We start from the raw sequence: 17,165 nt of genomic DNA, 5'->3' as shown, positions 1-17,165 counted from the left end.
GAAACATCAGCAATGACACCACAGCCAAATATAACAAAAACATACCTGAAGGAAAAAAATCATCATCGCTATCTTCTTCGTCATTATCTTCATCATCATCATCATCATCGTCTTCCTCCTCATCATCATCTTCATTCGTTTGATCGTCTTCTTCTGTGGGTTCTGTTTTTATCTCGATCTGGTTCTCACCATTCATCAGCGTGACAGAACACATGTTCAGTGGTCTGGTGTTCAGGATCTGCTGTTCTCCAGCGTTACAGACAGAATCCAGAGACTCTGTGGAGGTTTGATCAGTAGATTCATCCTGATTCAAGGTGTGATTACTGTCACACACAGTGTCCTGAGCGTCTGTGGGGTTTGTGTCAGTATAACAGAGTAAAGTGAGGCTGAGCTCTGAGTCCTGTGTGTGTCTGGACTTCTGTTCAGAGAGTTTGTCCAGCAGTGGCTGTGGTGTGATCTGATCTCTGCTGCTACACACTGAAGATTGAGCCGACAAAACCCTCGACACATCCTGACAAACACACAACACATCATCAGCACTGGAGCTTTATAGAGAATATATGTGTGATATATAACTTTGATTTAGTTTGACATGAATGACAGAATAAAATCAGTGTGAGGTAAATGATGTTGAATGTGTCCAAACCTCTGTGTTGAGTTCATCTCCTCTTGTCCTCAGCTTTTCCTCCAGTAACTTCACCTCTTTCTTCAGCTGACAGATTTCTGTGATGAAATCATCAATATCCAGCATGGACAGATCAGTTCCCACTGATTTACAGCACATCACATCCGCCTGTGACGTCGTTGTCAACATTCTGAACACAGAAACACACTGAAAATCACTGAGCACACACACAGAGATATTAATATTAACAAGATGCGCCACTGCCTTTACAATGAATGGAGAGGAATGCAATGCTCAATATGGCCGCATTGGTGAAGAAAGTCCCACCTTTCAGTGAAACGAGCCAATCATCAATCAATAAAGACTGGGGGGGGTCTCGTGAGGTCCTCGCCAGCCTGTGCGCAGAAGATGCTTTGCAAACCAAAGTTATGGTAGAGTTCATGTCATGTTTAATTATTAATTGGAAATTTGCTGTTTAAATGGGATTTTTGCCAGCAATTTAAAAAATAACTGTCTTTCTCCATTCAAGTAGGTAGTACTGTGGACTGTAAGACGTAAATAACTGCCCAGAGGCGTTGCAAACATGGCCGCTGAGTGGCTCGACTTCGGTATACAGGCTTTCGTTGTGTTCCAAATGGGAAAACATAGTTTGGCATACATGACCTCTTCTTCTGTTCTTTAATCAGACTAAGGAGCTGCAGAGCACCTCCTGCTGCACTGGAGAAAAACTACCAACACATTAAATCTTCACTCATAGTTAACCTCGACTCCATGCATCTTGCAATGCAGTTGCTGCAGATACACTTGTTTTTCTATCGTTTGATATTTCCCCCCCAGGGGTCATGAATGGTTAACCGGAATGAAACTGCTGGGAAGTGTTAAGAATGGGAAACAGTATTTAATGATAAAACATGTCTTTTACGCTGCAGCTTGCAACTCGGCTTTCAACCAGTGCTGTATGACGCTCAAAATTTAAATAATTAAAAAAGGCCTGAGAAACATTGACCAATTGACTTTACTATAATTTCATTAATGGGGTTTATTTATTGAGAAGTATTGTCTCTTAAGCCTGGCTCAGACTATAGGATTCTGGGCCAGATTTTACCCCGATTTCCCCTTCCGAGAATCTTTGAAAAAAATCGGGTGTAGAAATGCGATCGGGCCCGAGAATCGGCCCAGATTATCACGTAATGTGAGGCGTTCACAGATCGAATCTTAGAACTCCCGATCTGCTCCGAGAGAAATCTTAGCCGACCCGATCATATCAAACATGTTTGATATTTAGGATTTTAAATCGGGCTGATGACGTTGGTACTTTCGCTACAGCCAATGAGAAACAGATCTGAAAGTTGACGGAGATGACTGACAGGCCTTTAAAAATATCAACCGCAAAAGCTCCTGCAAGGGTACGTTGTACAGCGGAGATGGAGGAACAACGTGTGGCAACAACAGGATTGTCTTTATAATTTATCCTCAAAAACATACCACAACCGCACAGATAAGAACAAGAGCTGCAGGGAGAAGTCACGTCGGTTTTACATTTACATTTACATTTAGACATTTAGCAGACGCTTTTATCCAAAGTGACTTACAAAGAGTTTAGGAGCAATAAGCGAAAGTTCATACAGGAGCCATAGTACATTAGGTGCCAATACAAAGTTACTGGTTTCAACAAAAGCTAGACCACTACCTGTTGAGAGAAAGGGCTAGTGTATATTTTTTTTTTCATTTGTTTGTCAAGTATTCACAGAAGAGATGGGTTTTAAGTAGTTTTTTTTTAATGTTTTGAGAGATGTGGTTGAACGGACAGAGATAGGAAGAATGTTCCACCAGGAAGGAGTTGTGAATGAGAATGAGTGGGAGAGTGATTTACTGCCCTTATGGGAAGGCAATACAAGACGGCGCTGGTTTGCTGAACGCAGGGATCTTGATGGGGTGTAGGAGTGCAGGAGAGTGTGGAAGTAAGCCGGTGCAGATCCAGTGATAGTCCTGTAGGCAAGCATTAGTGACTTGAATCTGATACGGGCTGCAACCGGTAGCCAGTGAAGAGAGATGAAAAGGGGAGTCACGTGAGCCCTTTTGGGCTGTTGGAAGACGAGGCGTGCTGCTGCGTTCTGAACCAGCTGAAGTGGTTTGATAGCCTTTGCAGGAAGATCAGCAAGGAGAGCATTGCAGTAGTCCAGCCTTGAGATTACCAGGGCCTGGACAAGGAGATGTGCTGCATGCTCCGTGAGATATGGTCTGATCTTTCTAATGTTGAATAAGGCATATCGGCATGACCGTGTTGTCTTTGCAATGTAATCATTGAAGGACAGCTGTTCATCAAATATGACTCCGAGGTTCCTGGCTGTTTTGGAATGGGTGATTGTGGTATTGCCAAGATGGATGTTGAAATCGTGTTGGACCGTAGGGAGTGCCGGAAACACGAGTAGTTCGGTCTTGGCAGGGTTCAGCTGGAGGTGATGGTCTTTCATCCAAGCTGAGATGTCCTCGAGGCAGGCTGTAATGCGAGCTGCTACAGTGGTATCGTCTGGGTGAAACGAGATGTAGATCTGGGTGTCGTCGGTTTTAAATGTACCGGGTAAATTGACTGCTAACGCGCAGCTTGTAGTTTCGTTCAACAGATTGTTATTTGTCTATAGGCACACATACATGCATTTATGAGTTTTTTTTTTTTGCTTTATCTTATAATCACGTTGGCGTTCATCTTTATTCTCGGCAGCGACAATTGTTTTCGTCTGTTATTTATTAACATTAAACTTAAGCTGCTCGCCCAGAGCACAGTCATAACTTCAGCCCTAGTAAAAAAGCATTATAGCATCACCTGCTCAAAATACGATCCCGCGGCTTTAGACTGACAGACAGAGAATCATTCAGAGCGACAAAGACACAGAATTCCAGTATTGAATGTTACACACATTACTACAGTTTTGCTACAATAAAGTATAAATCTTTTTCTACTGATTGCTACAGAAACATTTGCTTTTCACCGCGGATAAGCCGTAGTACAGTTAAACGGGTACAGTTACACACTCAAGACCTGTCACATAGCCGCTGCATTTCCTTCATCTATCGTAGAAATACACTTTTTTCATAATAGGACAAATAAGTCACGTGAAATTAACTGCGATGTCGCTTTGTTTACTTCTGTTTCCCGGTGAGATGACGTAAGAGGCGTCCTCTGGTATGATAATCTTAATATTATCCTGTATTTGGGTGTCTTAAAATGTCTTTTGATGTGCAATTATGATATAAAAAAATCCAATCAATTAATTTTTATTTTGGCCCTTGCTACATTTAGTCTTATTCATAAACACAACTTTACCCCCAAGGTTTCTTCTCTGGACATTTCACATTCATAAATGCAAGTTTACAAAGGGCAAACCTATTTTTGTAGTGTTTGAAAAAGAGATTCAAATGTAGATGTAATGCCATGTTTAGGATTGTACATAAGAGAATCTGGCAAGATTCTCCTTATGTGTGAGCTGCAACCAGATTTTAAATCTGTCAGGATCTTAAAACTCCTTTAGTCTGAGCCAGGCTTTACCCGATTAAATGAAATGTACTGATAAACTTTCCGGTCAGTTCAGCACCTCAGAAACACGACTTTCTGTCCGATTGCAAGTAGATATGTAATTAAAATGTATAATATTACTTGTTAAAAGCTCTTTATGCACAAGTTGCTTAATTAAAACACATTTCATTTCAGAGAAACAATCCTGTTAGCCAGTTCTGTTGTGCGCGAGCTCTGTTCTAAACGCGGGAGGCGCGTGCTGTTCTATAGTTCCCAAATAGCACGATATAAAGAGCAGACTGCGTAGTACAAAGAATACAGGGTGTGACGTCACTTTCCCACGTGAATTGATACTATAGCACACTTGTATTCAAAGCAACACTACGCATGGACGTGAATGTGTTCAGTAAGACTTTTCTGTAGTTATATTTTCGGAAACACACTCGCCATGAGTCGTTATGTTTTGTGTAATAAAGTAGTTGCAATCAATAACGTTCACAGGCAACTCGCTATGAGAATAGTGCCTAGCATTTAGCTAACGATTTACGATTGCAATGCACAAAAAACAATAACGTGGATTAAATACACGAACCAAGAAAATGTAAGCTTCTCACCATAAGACATTTATTATTTCAGTTCTGAGAAACAAAGCAAGACCAATGTTACTCACAAATCGAGAAGAAACAACGCAACCTCGGCGTCCGATCCCAGGCCTTCCCGCTCCCCGAGTTCTTTCCAGCGCGTGAAAGCGGATCCGATATTTACACGCGTCCTACTTCTTGCCTGATCGTAAGCTTTCTTTCGTTCCGCATACGTTTTCCTCTTTTCCATGTTTCGCTTTCTGTCGTCGCTCGAGTCGGGATCGGCTAAAATCCGTCCTGTGCACTGAGCGCAGTCCCGAACATTAGCAGACACGCCCTTTGATGCGGATTGGCTACAAGTTTGTTTTGGTTTCCGTCCCTCCAATTACCCCACTCACAAGTTTTTTTTGCGTTCAAATAATTTACAACACAATATGAACAAGATGCAGGGGATACATATAACAGATCCTACAACATAAATATACATAAACAAAAGAGAAAAATCATACAGTATTGTTACACATAGTATAATGTACATTTCCAGATGATAAGATGGTGGTCTAGTGGGTTAAACCACTGAACTGGTAAATCAAAAGGTTGCTGGTTCGATCCCATCATCCACCACCAGTGTGTCCTTGAGCAAGACACTTTACTCCATGTTGCTCCAGGGGGATTGTCCCTGTAATAAGTGCACAAAGCGTCTGCCAAATGCCTAAATGTAAATGTAAATGTGATAAAAATTAGCCATATCTATCCAGTACTTATTTTATTACGAGAGTTTTAATATAAATGTGTATTTAATTTTAAGTGTTTGTGCCAAAGTGACTTAATCTATGCAAACAAAACCAAAAAGAGTGTATTATTAATATTATCTTAGCTTAATGCAGGTGAAATTTCCCAGGAAGTATCAATCATTTGTCAATTAAAGAAGATCAAGTTTGACAGTCCAAACATGTTTTCGTCAGATCATCTATTACAATTAACTTGTGAAATATATAAATATATAAATCTGCATAAAAACCTGCTTCCAAAAGTCTCGCAAAAAACCACAACAGCAGAAAAAATATCTAAGCCTTTCAGGTTCCAGATAACAAAATGAAAATAATGGCGAGATGTCCTTAATAAACTTATAAATGAAAGCATTAGATGCATAATATCTACGAAATATCTTTTAATGGATTAACTTTTTCCTTATTGGGCAATAAAAAACTATTACAATCTGACCATATTTTGTCAATAGAAAGAGATCAAAGCGGACAACAACTACAATTTTGTGTGAGACACTTTCTGATATGAAAATTATGAAATGTTCTATCCATTATCTGATATTATGTTTGCTTCACTGGCCCTAGGCTGCAAATCAAACTCCTTGTTACAAATATGGTAGAATGATTACTTCAACTACCAAATATGCGTTTCTCGATAATCTGCCTGAATTGTCTCAATTCTCTAGCATGAGTCAAAACGTTGAAGATCTTGACATTAATATTGAAAATTTTAACTCCACCTTCTCGGAAACATTAGACACAGTTGCTCCTCTGTGTTTAAAAGAGATTAAAAATGGCAGCCCAACACCGTGGTATAATGAACACACTCAGGCTCTAAAGAAAGCGTCCCGTAAAATGGAGCGGAACTTTAAGAAAACTAAATTAGAGGTATTTCGTACGGCATGGAAGGATAGTACTCGAAAATACAGGAATGCCATAAAAAAGTCTAGATCCGCCTACTTTTCATCACTTATAGATGAAAACCATCACAACCCTTGGTTTTTATTTAACACCGTGGCTAAATTAACAAAAAATAAGTCGTCAGCAACTTCAGATTATGATTATCAGCATAACAGTGATGAATTTAATTGAACTACTTCACTAGTAAAATCCAAGATATTAGAGAAAAAATTATAACAATGCAACCAGAAGTGAAACCCGCTGAACTGAGGAATGCAATTATGTTCTACCGTTGATCCCGATGAACTCTCTAAAATCATTAGATCACCTAAATCAACAACATGGATGCTAGACCCCATACCTACAAAACTACTGAAAGAAATGCGCCCAGAAATGATAGATCCTTTTCTTAGTATTCGAAACTCATCTCTGACATTAGGACATGTGCCTAAAGGATTTAAGGTGGCTGTTATAAGGCCCCTTGTCAAAAACCCAAACTCGACCCAAGAGAACTAGGGAATTACAGGCCTATGTCGAATTAACCTTTTATATCTAAAGTTCTTGAAAAAGTAGTTTCAACTCAATTATGCTCCTTCCTCCAAAGGAATGACATTAATTAAGAATGCCAGTCTGGATTTCGAGGATGTCACAGTACAGAGACTGCTTTAATCAGAGTTACAAATGATCTGCTTTTTGCGTCTGACCGTGGCTGTATTTCGTAATTGGTGCTGCTAGATCTTACTGCTGTATTCGACACCATTGACCACAGCATACTCCTACATAGACTTGAAAATTACGTCGGCATTAACGGAATAGCATTTAAGTCTTATTTATCCGACCGTTTTTGTCTGAGATGATAGAGCTGGATAAAGGACGCAGCGACTTGACACGATTTCACTACAAAATTTCAAATGCTATTAGATTGTTAATGATAATCTTAAATCTATAATTTACCTTATTAGTAAGTTTATTTATTTTTGATTTACCCTTGTTGTGCAAGCACTGTTGAGCTTGTGCAGAGGCAGCAGCTTTTGCCAGAGGGGAACTGGAATCCCCTGGTTGGGCCTGGGTTCTCCTGAGGTTTTTTTTCTCGATTGGAGTTTTGGGTTCCACGCCACCGTTTGCATATTGTTTTGCACTATTTGCCTGGCAGGGGGGGCTGCTTTGGAATTCAGAAGTTAGACATAATATTGCATAAAATAAATGTTTATGGTCCATTTAATATTTGACCTGTGGTTCTCTCTCCCAAATGTGTGCTTTCACTGTGCGTGTGTGCGAGTGTGTTTGCGTGTGTGCGTCTATGTCAATGTGTGTAAGTATGTATGCATATTGTGCGTGTGGAGCATTTGTATGTCTGTCTTTTGTTGTTTTCACCTTTTTCTTGTTTTTACAGGTATATGCCTTTAGTTGTTTTTCTTGTATTCAATATGTCTTATGTACAGCTGCTTTGTAACAATGAAAATTGTGAAAAGCGCTATATAAATGAAGTTGAGTATAAAAAGACCAATGATCACATTAAGTAAATTTCTTATATTTGTAGGAATTTCTCTTTTAAAGCTTGGTCGCTGACGTAACGTAACATATTTTGGCTATCTGGGTTGCAATTAAGCCTTGCAACTTCTTAACAGCTTCCTTTTCACATCTTTTTTCTGTCCAAAGAGTGTCTTCACAGACCCCTACCAATCCTATTTTTAAAGACTAGACGAATCTCAATAATGATTGAATTCATTATTTTGAATTTCGAACGGCGAAATTTCGCAGAAAGGTGACAAGTTTTCATTCCTGGATGCCTCACAAGATAAAAGACAGCAGACAATTCACCAGAGTTAATATACATTTTAATGAAGAATGTGATTTGTATCAATGACTAGAACAACAGAATCAGAAATGTAGCAAAAATGTACAACAGAGTTATTGTTAAACTGTCATGAATGATCCAGTCAAAGTGAATCCAGTGTGAAGTGATTTTACTGTTTTATCATCAACTGAAGTCCATCAGAACCTCAAAGCAAATCAACTGTTATGAGATATCAATCTGATACTTTTTTGTTCAATCTGTTTACATAGAGAGCAATAACATTCACTTTTTACGGTGGGTTTTATGTAGGGTTTTCCCCCTTTTTTTTATTTGGTTGTTTTTCCCAAATCAGTTTGTTCTTCAGCATGTTTCTTCTGATGAGTCTGAAAACGTCCTAAATATGCAAAACTCTCTCCACAGATGGAGCAGTGATAAGGTTTCTCTCCAGTGTGAACTCTCTGATGGATTCTCAGGAGAACTCTTTGAGTAAACGTCTTGTCACACTGAGAACATTTGTAAGGTCTTTCACCTGTGTGTGTTCTATGATGTGACACTAAATTGTCATGTCGACTGAAACTCTTCCCACAAACACTGCACTGATGAGGTTTCTCTCCAGTGTGAACTCTGTGATGATGTTTAAAAGTACTTGGATGAGCAAAGCTCTTTCCACAGTGAGAGCAGAGATAAGGTTTCTCTCCAGTGTGAACTCTTTCGTGACATATCAGATGAGATTTATGACGGACACGTTTATCACAGTATGAACACTGATAGAGTTTCTCATCAGAGTGTATTTTTTGGTGTTTCTTTAAAGAACTTGACTGCGTAAAGGCTTTTCCACATTCAATGCACTCATACGGTTTCTCATTGGTGTGTAAACGCACGTGTTGCTTCAGATTGCCTCCATGGCTAAATCTCATCTCACAGTGAGGACACTCAAACGGTTTTTCTCCCGTGTGAATTCTCTGATGAAGAACAAGATGAGTTTTGCAGCTGAAACATTTGCCACATTCACTGCAGTGGAAAGGCTTTACTTCACCGTGTGTCCTCATGTGTCGTTTCAGACTAGTCGAGTAGAGAAAAGTCCTCCCACACGGCTCACAGTGAAAGTGTTTCTTGTCTCTGTGCTCTTGTGAATGAAGTTTCTTCTCTTGTAAGGTAGGAAAGCTGATGTCACATCTGGTGCAGGTGAAGAGTTTCTGTTCTGTGTGTTTTCTCTCATGTGTCTCTAAACGTCTCTGTGAACTGAATGTCTTTCCACAGGTGATGCAGGAAAGAGTTTGTGCTGTCAGTCGCTGTTTTGATGTAGAGGCCGTTTCTCCATCACCACATGAATCACCGCTCTCATCTGAAACAAACACAACAGGATTTAATAACTTAAGGTCAATCTGACTTAAATGCTTAAGCTTATGCATAGATATATTTAGACAAATTGTCCCCACTGTTATGATCGAAAAATATATGGCAAACGTGTCCCGATCACACTTCATGTCACGTTAATGACGTATGCACGACCTCAAAGTGAACGGACACCAGTTTGATTACAACGTAGAGGGATAACGCCTGTGCAGACGTCATTTATGCGACAGGAAGAGCAATCAGGATGTTTGGCGTAAGCTGTAGAAAACCGCTCGTTACTTTATAAATGATGTTCAGTTTATTGCAAATATGCAGGTTGATTTGTGATTCGTTTGTGTTACAAGGTCTCAGGTGTGAATGGTGAGCAAGTCTGTTAAACTTGATGTTATCACTCTTTCACTGGAAGTTCAACATGGCACCTCATGGCAAAGAACTCTCAGAGGATCTGAAAGAAAGAATTGCTGCTCTACATAAAGATAGTCTGGGCTATAAGAAGATTGCCATGACCAGGAAACTGAGCAGCAGCAAGGTGGTCAATTATTTACAAAAATTGGAGGAGCGTACTCACTTTTGAGAGATACTGTATATAGCTGCAAAACCCTCTAAATCCAACTTTTAGTTTAATTGAGCATTTTTCATCAGCCTCCAAAAATTACGTTTAGCAATAACCAGATATTTCAGACTGGTCAAAGTGTGGTATTTAGCAGGTTTTGAAGCTAAAATGATTTAAAGAGTACATAACTAGGGATTTTAAGGTCCTACTTTGGTTTATGGAGTGTCCAACAACTAGTTTATGTACATAGAAGGTGTAAAAACACTATTATATCGTTATAATAGGTAGTTTTTCTTACCTTACTTCTTGACTGACTCTCAAATGATTTGTTTAGTGATTCATCAGTCTAATCCCCTTCTTTCCGCTAACATAGTGTCATGTGATTGGTCAGATGGTCTAGTCTGCTGTGATAGGTCTACCGTAAATGAGGCTCACGAGGTACAGTGTTTGGGGGATAATAGTGAAGTATTCCCGGGCAGACCTAGCAAAGCGTAGGCAGGGACTATATGTAGTCACTCAACATCATAATCTCATTTGTGACTGAGATGGCTTTCAGTGGATTTTGCATCTGAAGTCTTTAGAGATTACATTATCACAGCCTTCCTTATGCCTATCTTACATTCTCTGTGGTTCACTTTAAATGATTCAATGATCTCTTTTATTCGCTAGTGATTGAAAAGTACAATAGCTTAAATGAATCAGTTCAAATGACTCATTCGTGTGCGAGTCGTTCTGAACACAACGTACGTTCATACTGGCGAACCCGCTGTGTACAGTATAAGCGGATTAAACGATCCAACTGCACAACTAACGACATTACAATGATATACGTTATGTTAATTTAAGAAATTAAATCTACTTTGATGGAAAACAAACAGCCGTGAAAAACATGCTGGGTCTTGTTCTGCAACTCTTTTTAGCGCCTCAGTGTGCTGATAACAAAACAGCGCAGGTGACTCCACTGTGCCGTAATGTCGCAACTGCAGTTACAAATAACAGTCTGTTCAATGCACGCAGCATTTCTTGTGAAGAGACCCAACATAATTTGGGCGAGAGGCCGAGGCGGCCCGACATTTGACAGAGATTTCCAATTTCTCTCTGCAGGAAAAACCCTGCACACAAGAGAGGCTCTGACCCAGTTGTCTAGCCATCACACTTTGGCCCTTGTCAAACTCGCTCTAATCCTTACATTCAACCATTTTCATTCCGCTAACACATCAACTTCCAGGACAAAATCTTCTCTTGCTGCCTAATATATCCCATGCACTTATATGTGTCGTGATGAAGAGATAATCAGTGTTATTCACTTCACCTGTCAGTGGTCACAATGTTATTTTATATATTGTTAAAACTATATAAAAAAAGAACATACCTGAAGGTATAAAATCATCATCCCCGCCATCATCATCATGATGATTCTCATCTTCATCAGTGTGTTCTTCCTCTGACGTGGGTTCTGTTTTGATCTCCATCAGTGTGACAGAACACATGTTCAGTGGTCTGGTGTTCAGGATCTGCTGTTCTCCAGCGTTACAGACAGAATCCAGAGACTCTGTGGAGGTTTGATCAGTAGATTCATCCTGATTCAAGGTGTGATTACTGTCACACACAGTGTCCTGAGCGTCTGTGGGGTTTGTGTCAGTATAACAGAGTAAAGTGAGGCTGAGCTCTGAGTCCTGTGTGTGTCTGGACTTCTGTTCAGAGAGGAAATATATTGAGATAAAGATATAAACTATGACAGTGAGATTAAAAACATTATTAAAATACAAACATTTAAAAGCAGTGTGAGTGATTGAGGTAAATGATGTTGAATGTGTCCAAACCTCTGTGTTGAGTTCATCTCCTCTTGTCCTCAGCTTTTCCTCCAGTAACTTCACCTCTTTCTTCAGCTGACAGATTTCTGTGATGAAATCATCAATATCCAGCATGGACAGATCAGTTCCCACTGATTTACAGCACATCTGTGACGTCATCGTCAACATCTCAACACAAATATACAGAGTTCAGGAAATGGGTTGCTACATGGGACTACATGTGGTGCAGGTGACTTCATGTCAAGCGACCATTTCTTGTACTTAGCCTTCAAAATGCATAAAAAGTGTTCATTTAAGAAAATGACATTGTTTGACAAACTGTCTAAGTATCCTTAATCTTTAAATCACCAAAACAGACACACCCCTACCCCCATCTTTTGCTTTCGTTAGCGCTCGCCATGACTAATGTCCGTCCTGTGCACCTTATTGCTGATTGGCTACAAGGTTGATTTTGTACTCGGCCCGACTTTGTCTAAACAAACGTAATTCAGAAATCGGACACCCCGCCTTTAAGTGAAGTGAAAGTGACCCATTTGTAAGATATGGTGACCCATACCCAAAATGTGACCTCTGCGTTTAACCCAGAGAGTAGTGAACACACGTACAGCAAATGGTAAACACGTACACCCAGAGCAGAGGGCAGCTATCAGTACAGCAAGTAAGGTGTCTTGCTCATGGGCAGCTCAGTCATTTCAGGACCCTGAGAATCGAACCAGCAACCTTCTAGTCATGAGTCCAACACTCCAACCATTAGGCCAAGACTGCCCCTTAAAGGTGTAACGATATTAAAACCGAAAGGCACCATAGTACTCAAGTATGTCAACAATACACTCATATTGAGGGGTACCGATTCATTGTTTTTAGTTAACATTAGTAGCCTATTAGCTCAAGAATTATAACAAGGTGACAAAAAGACACGCAAAATATTTCAATTTTATGATTGTTATAACTATGGGCATTTGTCTTAATATAGTGGTAAGTGTGTGTACACATGTGCGCAAGCCCACGCCACTAAAACAGAAAGCACATAATCAGAGACCGCACAATTGGGTAAAATATGGATTAGGTTTGTTTAATGTATGCAAACATGCTTAAACACAACAATATGTTCTGTATTGTAAAATATTAAAATGTCACTTCGTATACTATTTGATGACAAGAAGTTTTTTCAATGTAGAAATTACTTCCTCATAATCTTGTTTAAACCATACACTTTGTTTAATATTGAATTATATTTGTGTTTTATTTGTTGAGAAGTACAATCCTGTTAAATGGTTCAAGCAATGGTTTTATTGTTGTAATAAACTTCACTGCTAGTTAAGTGTTATGTTTTGATTCAGAATAAATCAATAAAAACTATACTTAATAAATCATTACTGGCTGGTACTGACCATCTTAGTTATCATTATCGGCAAAATGCAACATCGGTCGTCGACCTCTACTCTCACAGAGTTGTCTGCCACCATTTAAGTGATATCTCTTTATGAGTCTACTTAAAACTTTAAAGTGTGGGTTTAAATCCTCATAAATACTTCTAATTACGTAGACAACAACGTCGACGTTCTATCGCAGTTTGTGGATTTTCAGACGGTCCCTCAATCATCATCATCACCGTCACATTCGTGTGTAAATATGCATCTTAAATATGCGTCGGATTTTGTTATTCGTTTTTTGTACGTATACAATAACAGAATGGTGTATTTGAGGATCTGGAAGAGTCAGGACTGTCACCCCCATTGAACAGAGGCTGGGAGATGTCAATATCGACCCTTTACTTCGGTCTGTGATTTGTTATTTATCAACATAAATTCATGCACTGCAAAAGAAACTTACAGCAAATTCAAATGACATTAAATTACGTTTGGTTTACCTTTTCAGAAGATGTTGTGTGAGATAGAGTTTGTCCGTGCTGAATAAAAGGTTTGAGCCAGGACATCTCCAAAACCAGCTTGGACGCCTTGTTACTCAACACTCCATCTCCACTCTTTGCCTCCATTCTTTTCATGGCTTTGACAAGCTTGTCTCGGGTGTTTTTCCACGTCGCTTTGCATGTCTTCGGGTCGTCGACACCGACTTTGGCTGCAATATCCTTCCATGAATTAAACGCCTCCTCCGGATCTGTAAAATCTCGACGCGCGCGATCGTAGAGGTGCGGACACAATCGCACGAGCGCAGCAACGCGACACTCGAATGCATTCATGTTGTTTCTGACTGAACTCAGTTAATCGACGTGAACAAATCCCAGTAAAAAGAAATGAATGCCCCAATGGCAGATCAATGTGTTACCAGAAAGTAACATTTCCTTCTTTTCTTTTACTGGCGGTTCGCAACCAACATGTTTAGGTGCATATCGCCACCTACAGTACGTGCGTTTCATGTACTTCAGAAATTCTCTCACACACACACTCACATATTTAACCATGTAGAGCAAGCATTTCCAATCAAATGTAAAGTGAGATTTTGTCTAGTGTGGATACTCAACATTAGTTTGAGGAAGATGTTTAACAAACATCACAATTCTAATGAATTCTCACAATTCTGTGCGTGTGTGTACTTTTTTATCATCATTAAAACGATGACCATGATATTTTCTGGAGGACGCAGCCTAAACGCCAGGTAGGATGTGTCCTCGGAAAATGGCACATGTTGTGTTAGATTATTTAATTCCCCGCACTAATGGACATGGACAAGACTCGTTACGGGCTAATGTGTTTTTGATATATACTTGAACGACATATACGTTGTTGCATAGCATTGGAACTGTTATGCTCTTACCTATATGGCATTAAATTGTAATCTTGATATGAGTGCTTTAGTTCGTAACACATTCACTCATTGTGCTGTCTATAAAACCGTATGCTTGGAGGAAATAAACGAACGAGTTGGAAGACCACACTTCTGTTTCTGAGTCTCATTTCCCAGAGATCTGAGGAGAATCTCTCACTGTAACGTCGCGTCTGTAAGATAAGACGAAGAGTCACGAAGAACACAGATAAAGCCAATTTAATATACCATATGGTAACGCACACACAAGAAACTAACATCATTTTTGTTCAACTGAAGCTCGACTTACTTTAGAGAAACATTCGGTCCTGTCGCAGTTGTGTTGCGCGCGCGCGTTCTGTTCGGAGCTGCAAACGCGGGAGGCGCGTGCTGTTCTGTGTTTCCCATAAAGCACGATGCGTATGTTAAATCTATTTGGACATATCTAGACCGATTTCTAATGTTGTCAGTGGCGGTTTTAGGCACGGGCGAACCGGGCAGCCGCCCGGGGCGCCAAATTTTCACGACACGTGGGGGGCGGCACAAGCACTTGAAAAAGAAAAATAATCCGCGCCGCAAAGCAGGTTTCTATTATGTATAATATAACTGTCTGTGTGGGGAATTGGCAAATCGCCGCCCCTGCTTGCTGAGAAGCGCAGAAGCTGTGTGAAAACTGTAAAGGGGAGGGGCTGATCCCCTGATGGACAGTTCACCTCTCCCAAATGGAGCGGACAAGGAGGGGGGCCCATTTAGTGGGCTAAAATCAGTCACACCTTGACTTTCTTCTAAATAACGCACATTTCATTCATAATTTTAAAGCACAGGCCTATTTTTCCACGTTTTTTTTCTGCATTGTGTGTGAAATGGCTAATAAAAAAAGTTAATCCAAAACGATTATGTGGAGGTGAAGTGGTTTAGTCTTGATTGTCGAGTGCCAGATAAACATGAAAGCGATGGAGAGAAAAAGGTTTAAGCCGTCAGGTGCCCAATATAAGAAAAAATCAAAGTAGAAGCGGAGAAAGGAGCAAAAGATAAAGGTATGTAACTACGTTCTCTCTGTATGATTACGGTGACGTTATCCATCATCAATGAAGGGCTAATGTTAATGGGTGGTAACGTTAACTCTTACGTTTGTTAGCCTTCTTGCTATGATGCTTATACAACAATAATTCGGTCTTAACTCAACAAACACGAGATCTAATTTCACCATAAGATTGTGCTTTGCAACAAAACTGTTACAAGTAAAGTTATTATTTATTTCCATCATTGGGGTTAATGTTGGGCCCTGTAATTAGCCAACGAAATTAACATATGTCTGGATGTGTTCAAAGGCAAACATTTGCTATAACTCTGTTGCGTGACAAAGAATATAATTTGAGGCAGTAACCAAGGAGCTAATTGTTCCTCCCTTAGATTAGATTAATAAAGCGTCTAATGAGTCATGACAGACATTTGGCATGTAAGGGCATGTTTATTTAAATTTGCAATTCATAAGAGTTATACTGTAGCCTACTGTCTTTTGATGTCAATTTCAATTGCAAATTCATGGGCACTTCTAAAGTATTTTGGAGAATCCTCTGTCACTGGTCAGCCATCAAAAACCATCAGCCTCCTTGAATTTTATCACTTTTATGCATGATAAGGATCTATCAGAGATCTACCCCAACTTTTGGACTGCTGTCAGGATTGCACTTACTCTGCCAGTCACTGTGGCTCAAGCAGAGAGGAGCTTTTCAAAAGTTGATCAAGTCATACCTGAGGTCAACCATGTCTCAAGAACAGCTCACTGGCCTTCCTATCATCAGTATCAATAACTCAATAGGGGGCAGATTTCGTATGATGACATTATTGATGATTTTGCATTAAGGAAGGCCAGAAAGGTCAGGTTTTAGTTTGTGTTTTCTGTTCTTAGTGCAATAGTGTAATAATTAGATTTGCTTTTGTGTGATGAAGGATTTGTGCTATTTAGAATATTTTTTCTATATTTTATTTGTATATTATTCTTAATATTTTAATGTTGTTGTTCTCTGGTCGTGTTACATCATGATACATATGTACATCATGTACATATGTTGCAACATTTATGTACATAGAGTATATTTAAGTTCTGATAACTTATACTGATTTGTGCAGAATTGTGTTTTTAAAATGTTCTGTTGAAGGATTTGTGCAATTGAGAAATATAAGGTTCGTCTTACACTTATATAGTTATGGTAAAACATGGCTTTTTTTCTCTCGGATGGGTGGGAGGAGATGGGGGGGCACCCAGAGCGGATCTCGCCCGGGGAGTGATTCAATGTAGAACCGCCACTGAATGTTGTGAATGCAAAACTTTGCGAGCATATTTAAATAACAATGTTTATCAATTTTAAAAGTAGTATCTAAGGAAACAGAGAATTTCAGGACACATCACAATCGACACGAAAGGGCTGTTCCCGGACAGGGCAGAAATAGTCCTTAGTTCATTTACTACATTTTTAACAAACGTGTCCTT

At 39.6% G+C, this 17,165-nt stretch overlaps 3 protein-coding genes across 3 annotated transcripts in view; all 3 read right to left on the bottom strand.

The window, feature by feature from the left end:
• The window catches only part of LOC130435465 (zinc finger protein 91-like), a 30,862-nt gene extending 25,699 nt beyond the window's left edge, over window positions 1-5,163 (bottom strand). Inside the window, 3 exon segments of the mRNA XM_056766135.1 lie at window positions 46-511; window positions 647-815; window positions 4,810-5,163. Coding sequence (XP_056622113.1) covers window positions 46-511; window positions 647-815; window positions 4,810-4,970 — 796 coding nt within the window. The 5' untranslated portion in view covers window positions 4,971-5,163.
• Window positions 5,164-8,203: 3,040 nt separating this feature from the next.
• LOC130437721 (zinc finger protein 501-like) lies at window positions 8,204-9,672 on the bottom strand. The gene has a single exon (XM_056769228.1). The coding sequence runs from the start codon at window positions 9,670-9,672 to the stop codon at window positions 8,512-8,514; it is 1,161 nt and encodes a 386-aa protein (XP_056625206.1). The 3' UTR covers window positions 8,204-8,511.
• A 1,726-nt stretch (window positions 9,673-11,398) lies between these two features.
• On the bottom strand, window positions 11,399-17,153 carry LOC130437864 (uncharacterized). Its single transcript, XM_056769509.1, has 3 exons — window positions 14,982-17,153; window positions 13,779-14,865; window positions 11,399-12,076 (listed from the first exon to the last, which is right to left on the bottom strand). Exons 2-3 carry the CDS (start codon window positions 14,106-14,108, stop codon window positions 11,417-11,419), a joined length of 990 nt encoding a protein of 329 aa, XP_056625487.1. The 5' UTR covers window positions 14,109-14,865; window positions 14,982-17,153; the 3' UTR covers window positions 11,399-11,416.
• Between the last annotated feature and the right edge of the window lie 12 nt (window positions 17,154-17,165).

This window comes from Triplophysa dalaica, chromosome 2, assembly GCF_015846415.1.
Source record: "Triplophysa dalaica isolate WHDGS20190420 chromosome 2, ASM1584641v1, whole genome shotgun sequence".
Taxonomy (NCBI): domain Eukaryota; kingdom Metazoa; phylum Chordata; class Actinopteri; order Cypriniformes; family Nemacheilidae; genus Triplophysa; species Triplophysa dalaica.
This window is presented reverse-complemented; position numbering and strand designations above follow the sequence as displayed.

Excerpts from the sequence above, each read along its gene's own strand:
- LOC130437721 (XM_056769228.1), bottom strand. The coding sequence starts at position 9,672 with ATGAAGTGTGATCGGGACACGTTTGCCATATATTTTTCGATCATAACA.
- LOC130437864 (XM_056769509.1), bottom strand. The coding sequence starts at position 14,108 with ATGAATGCATTCGAGTGTCGCGTTGCTGCGCTCGTGCGATTGTGTCCG. Across the intron at positions 12,077-13,778 it reads ACACAACATCTTCTGAAAAG|ATGTTGACGATGACGTCACA; the intron begins GTAAACCAAACG and ends ATTTGTGTTGAG.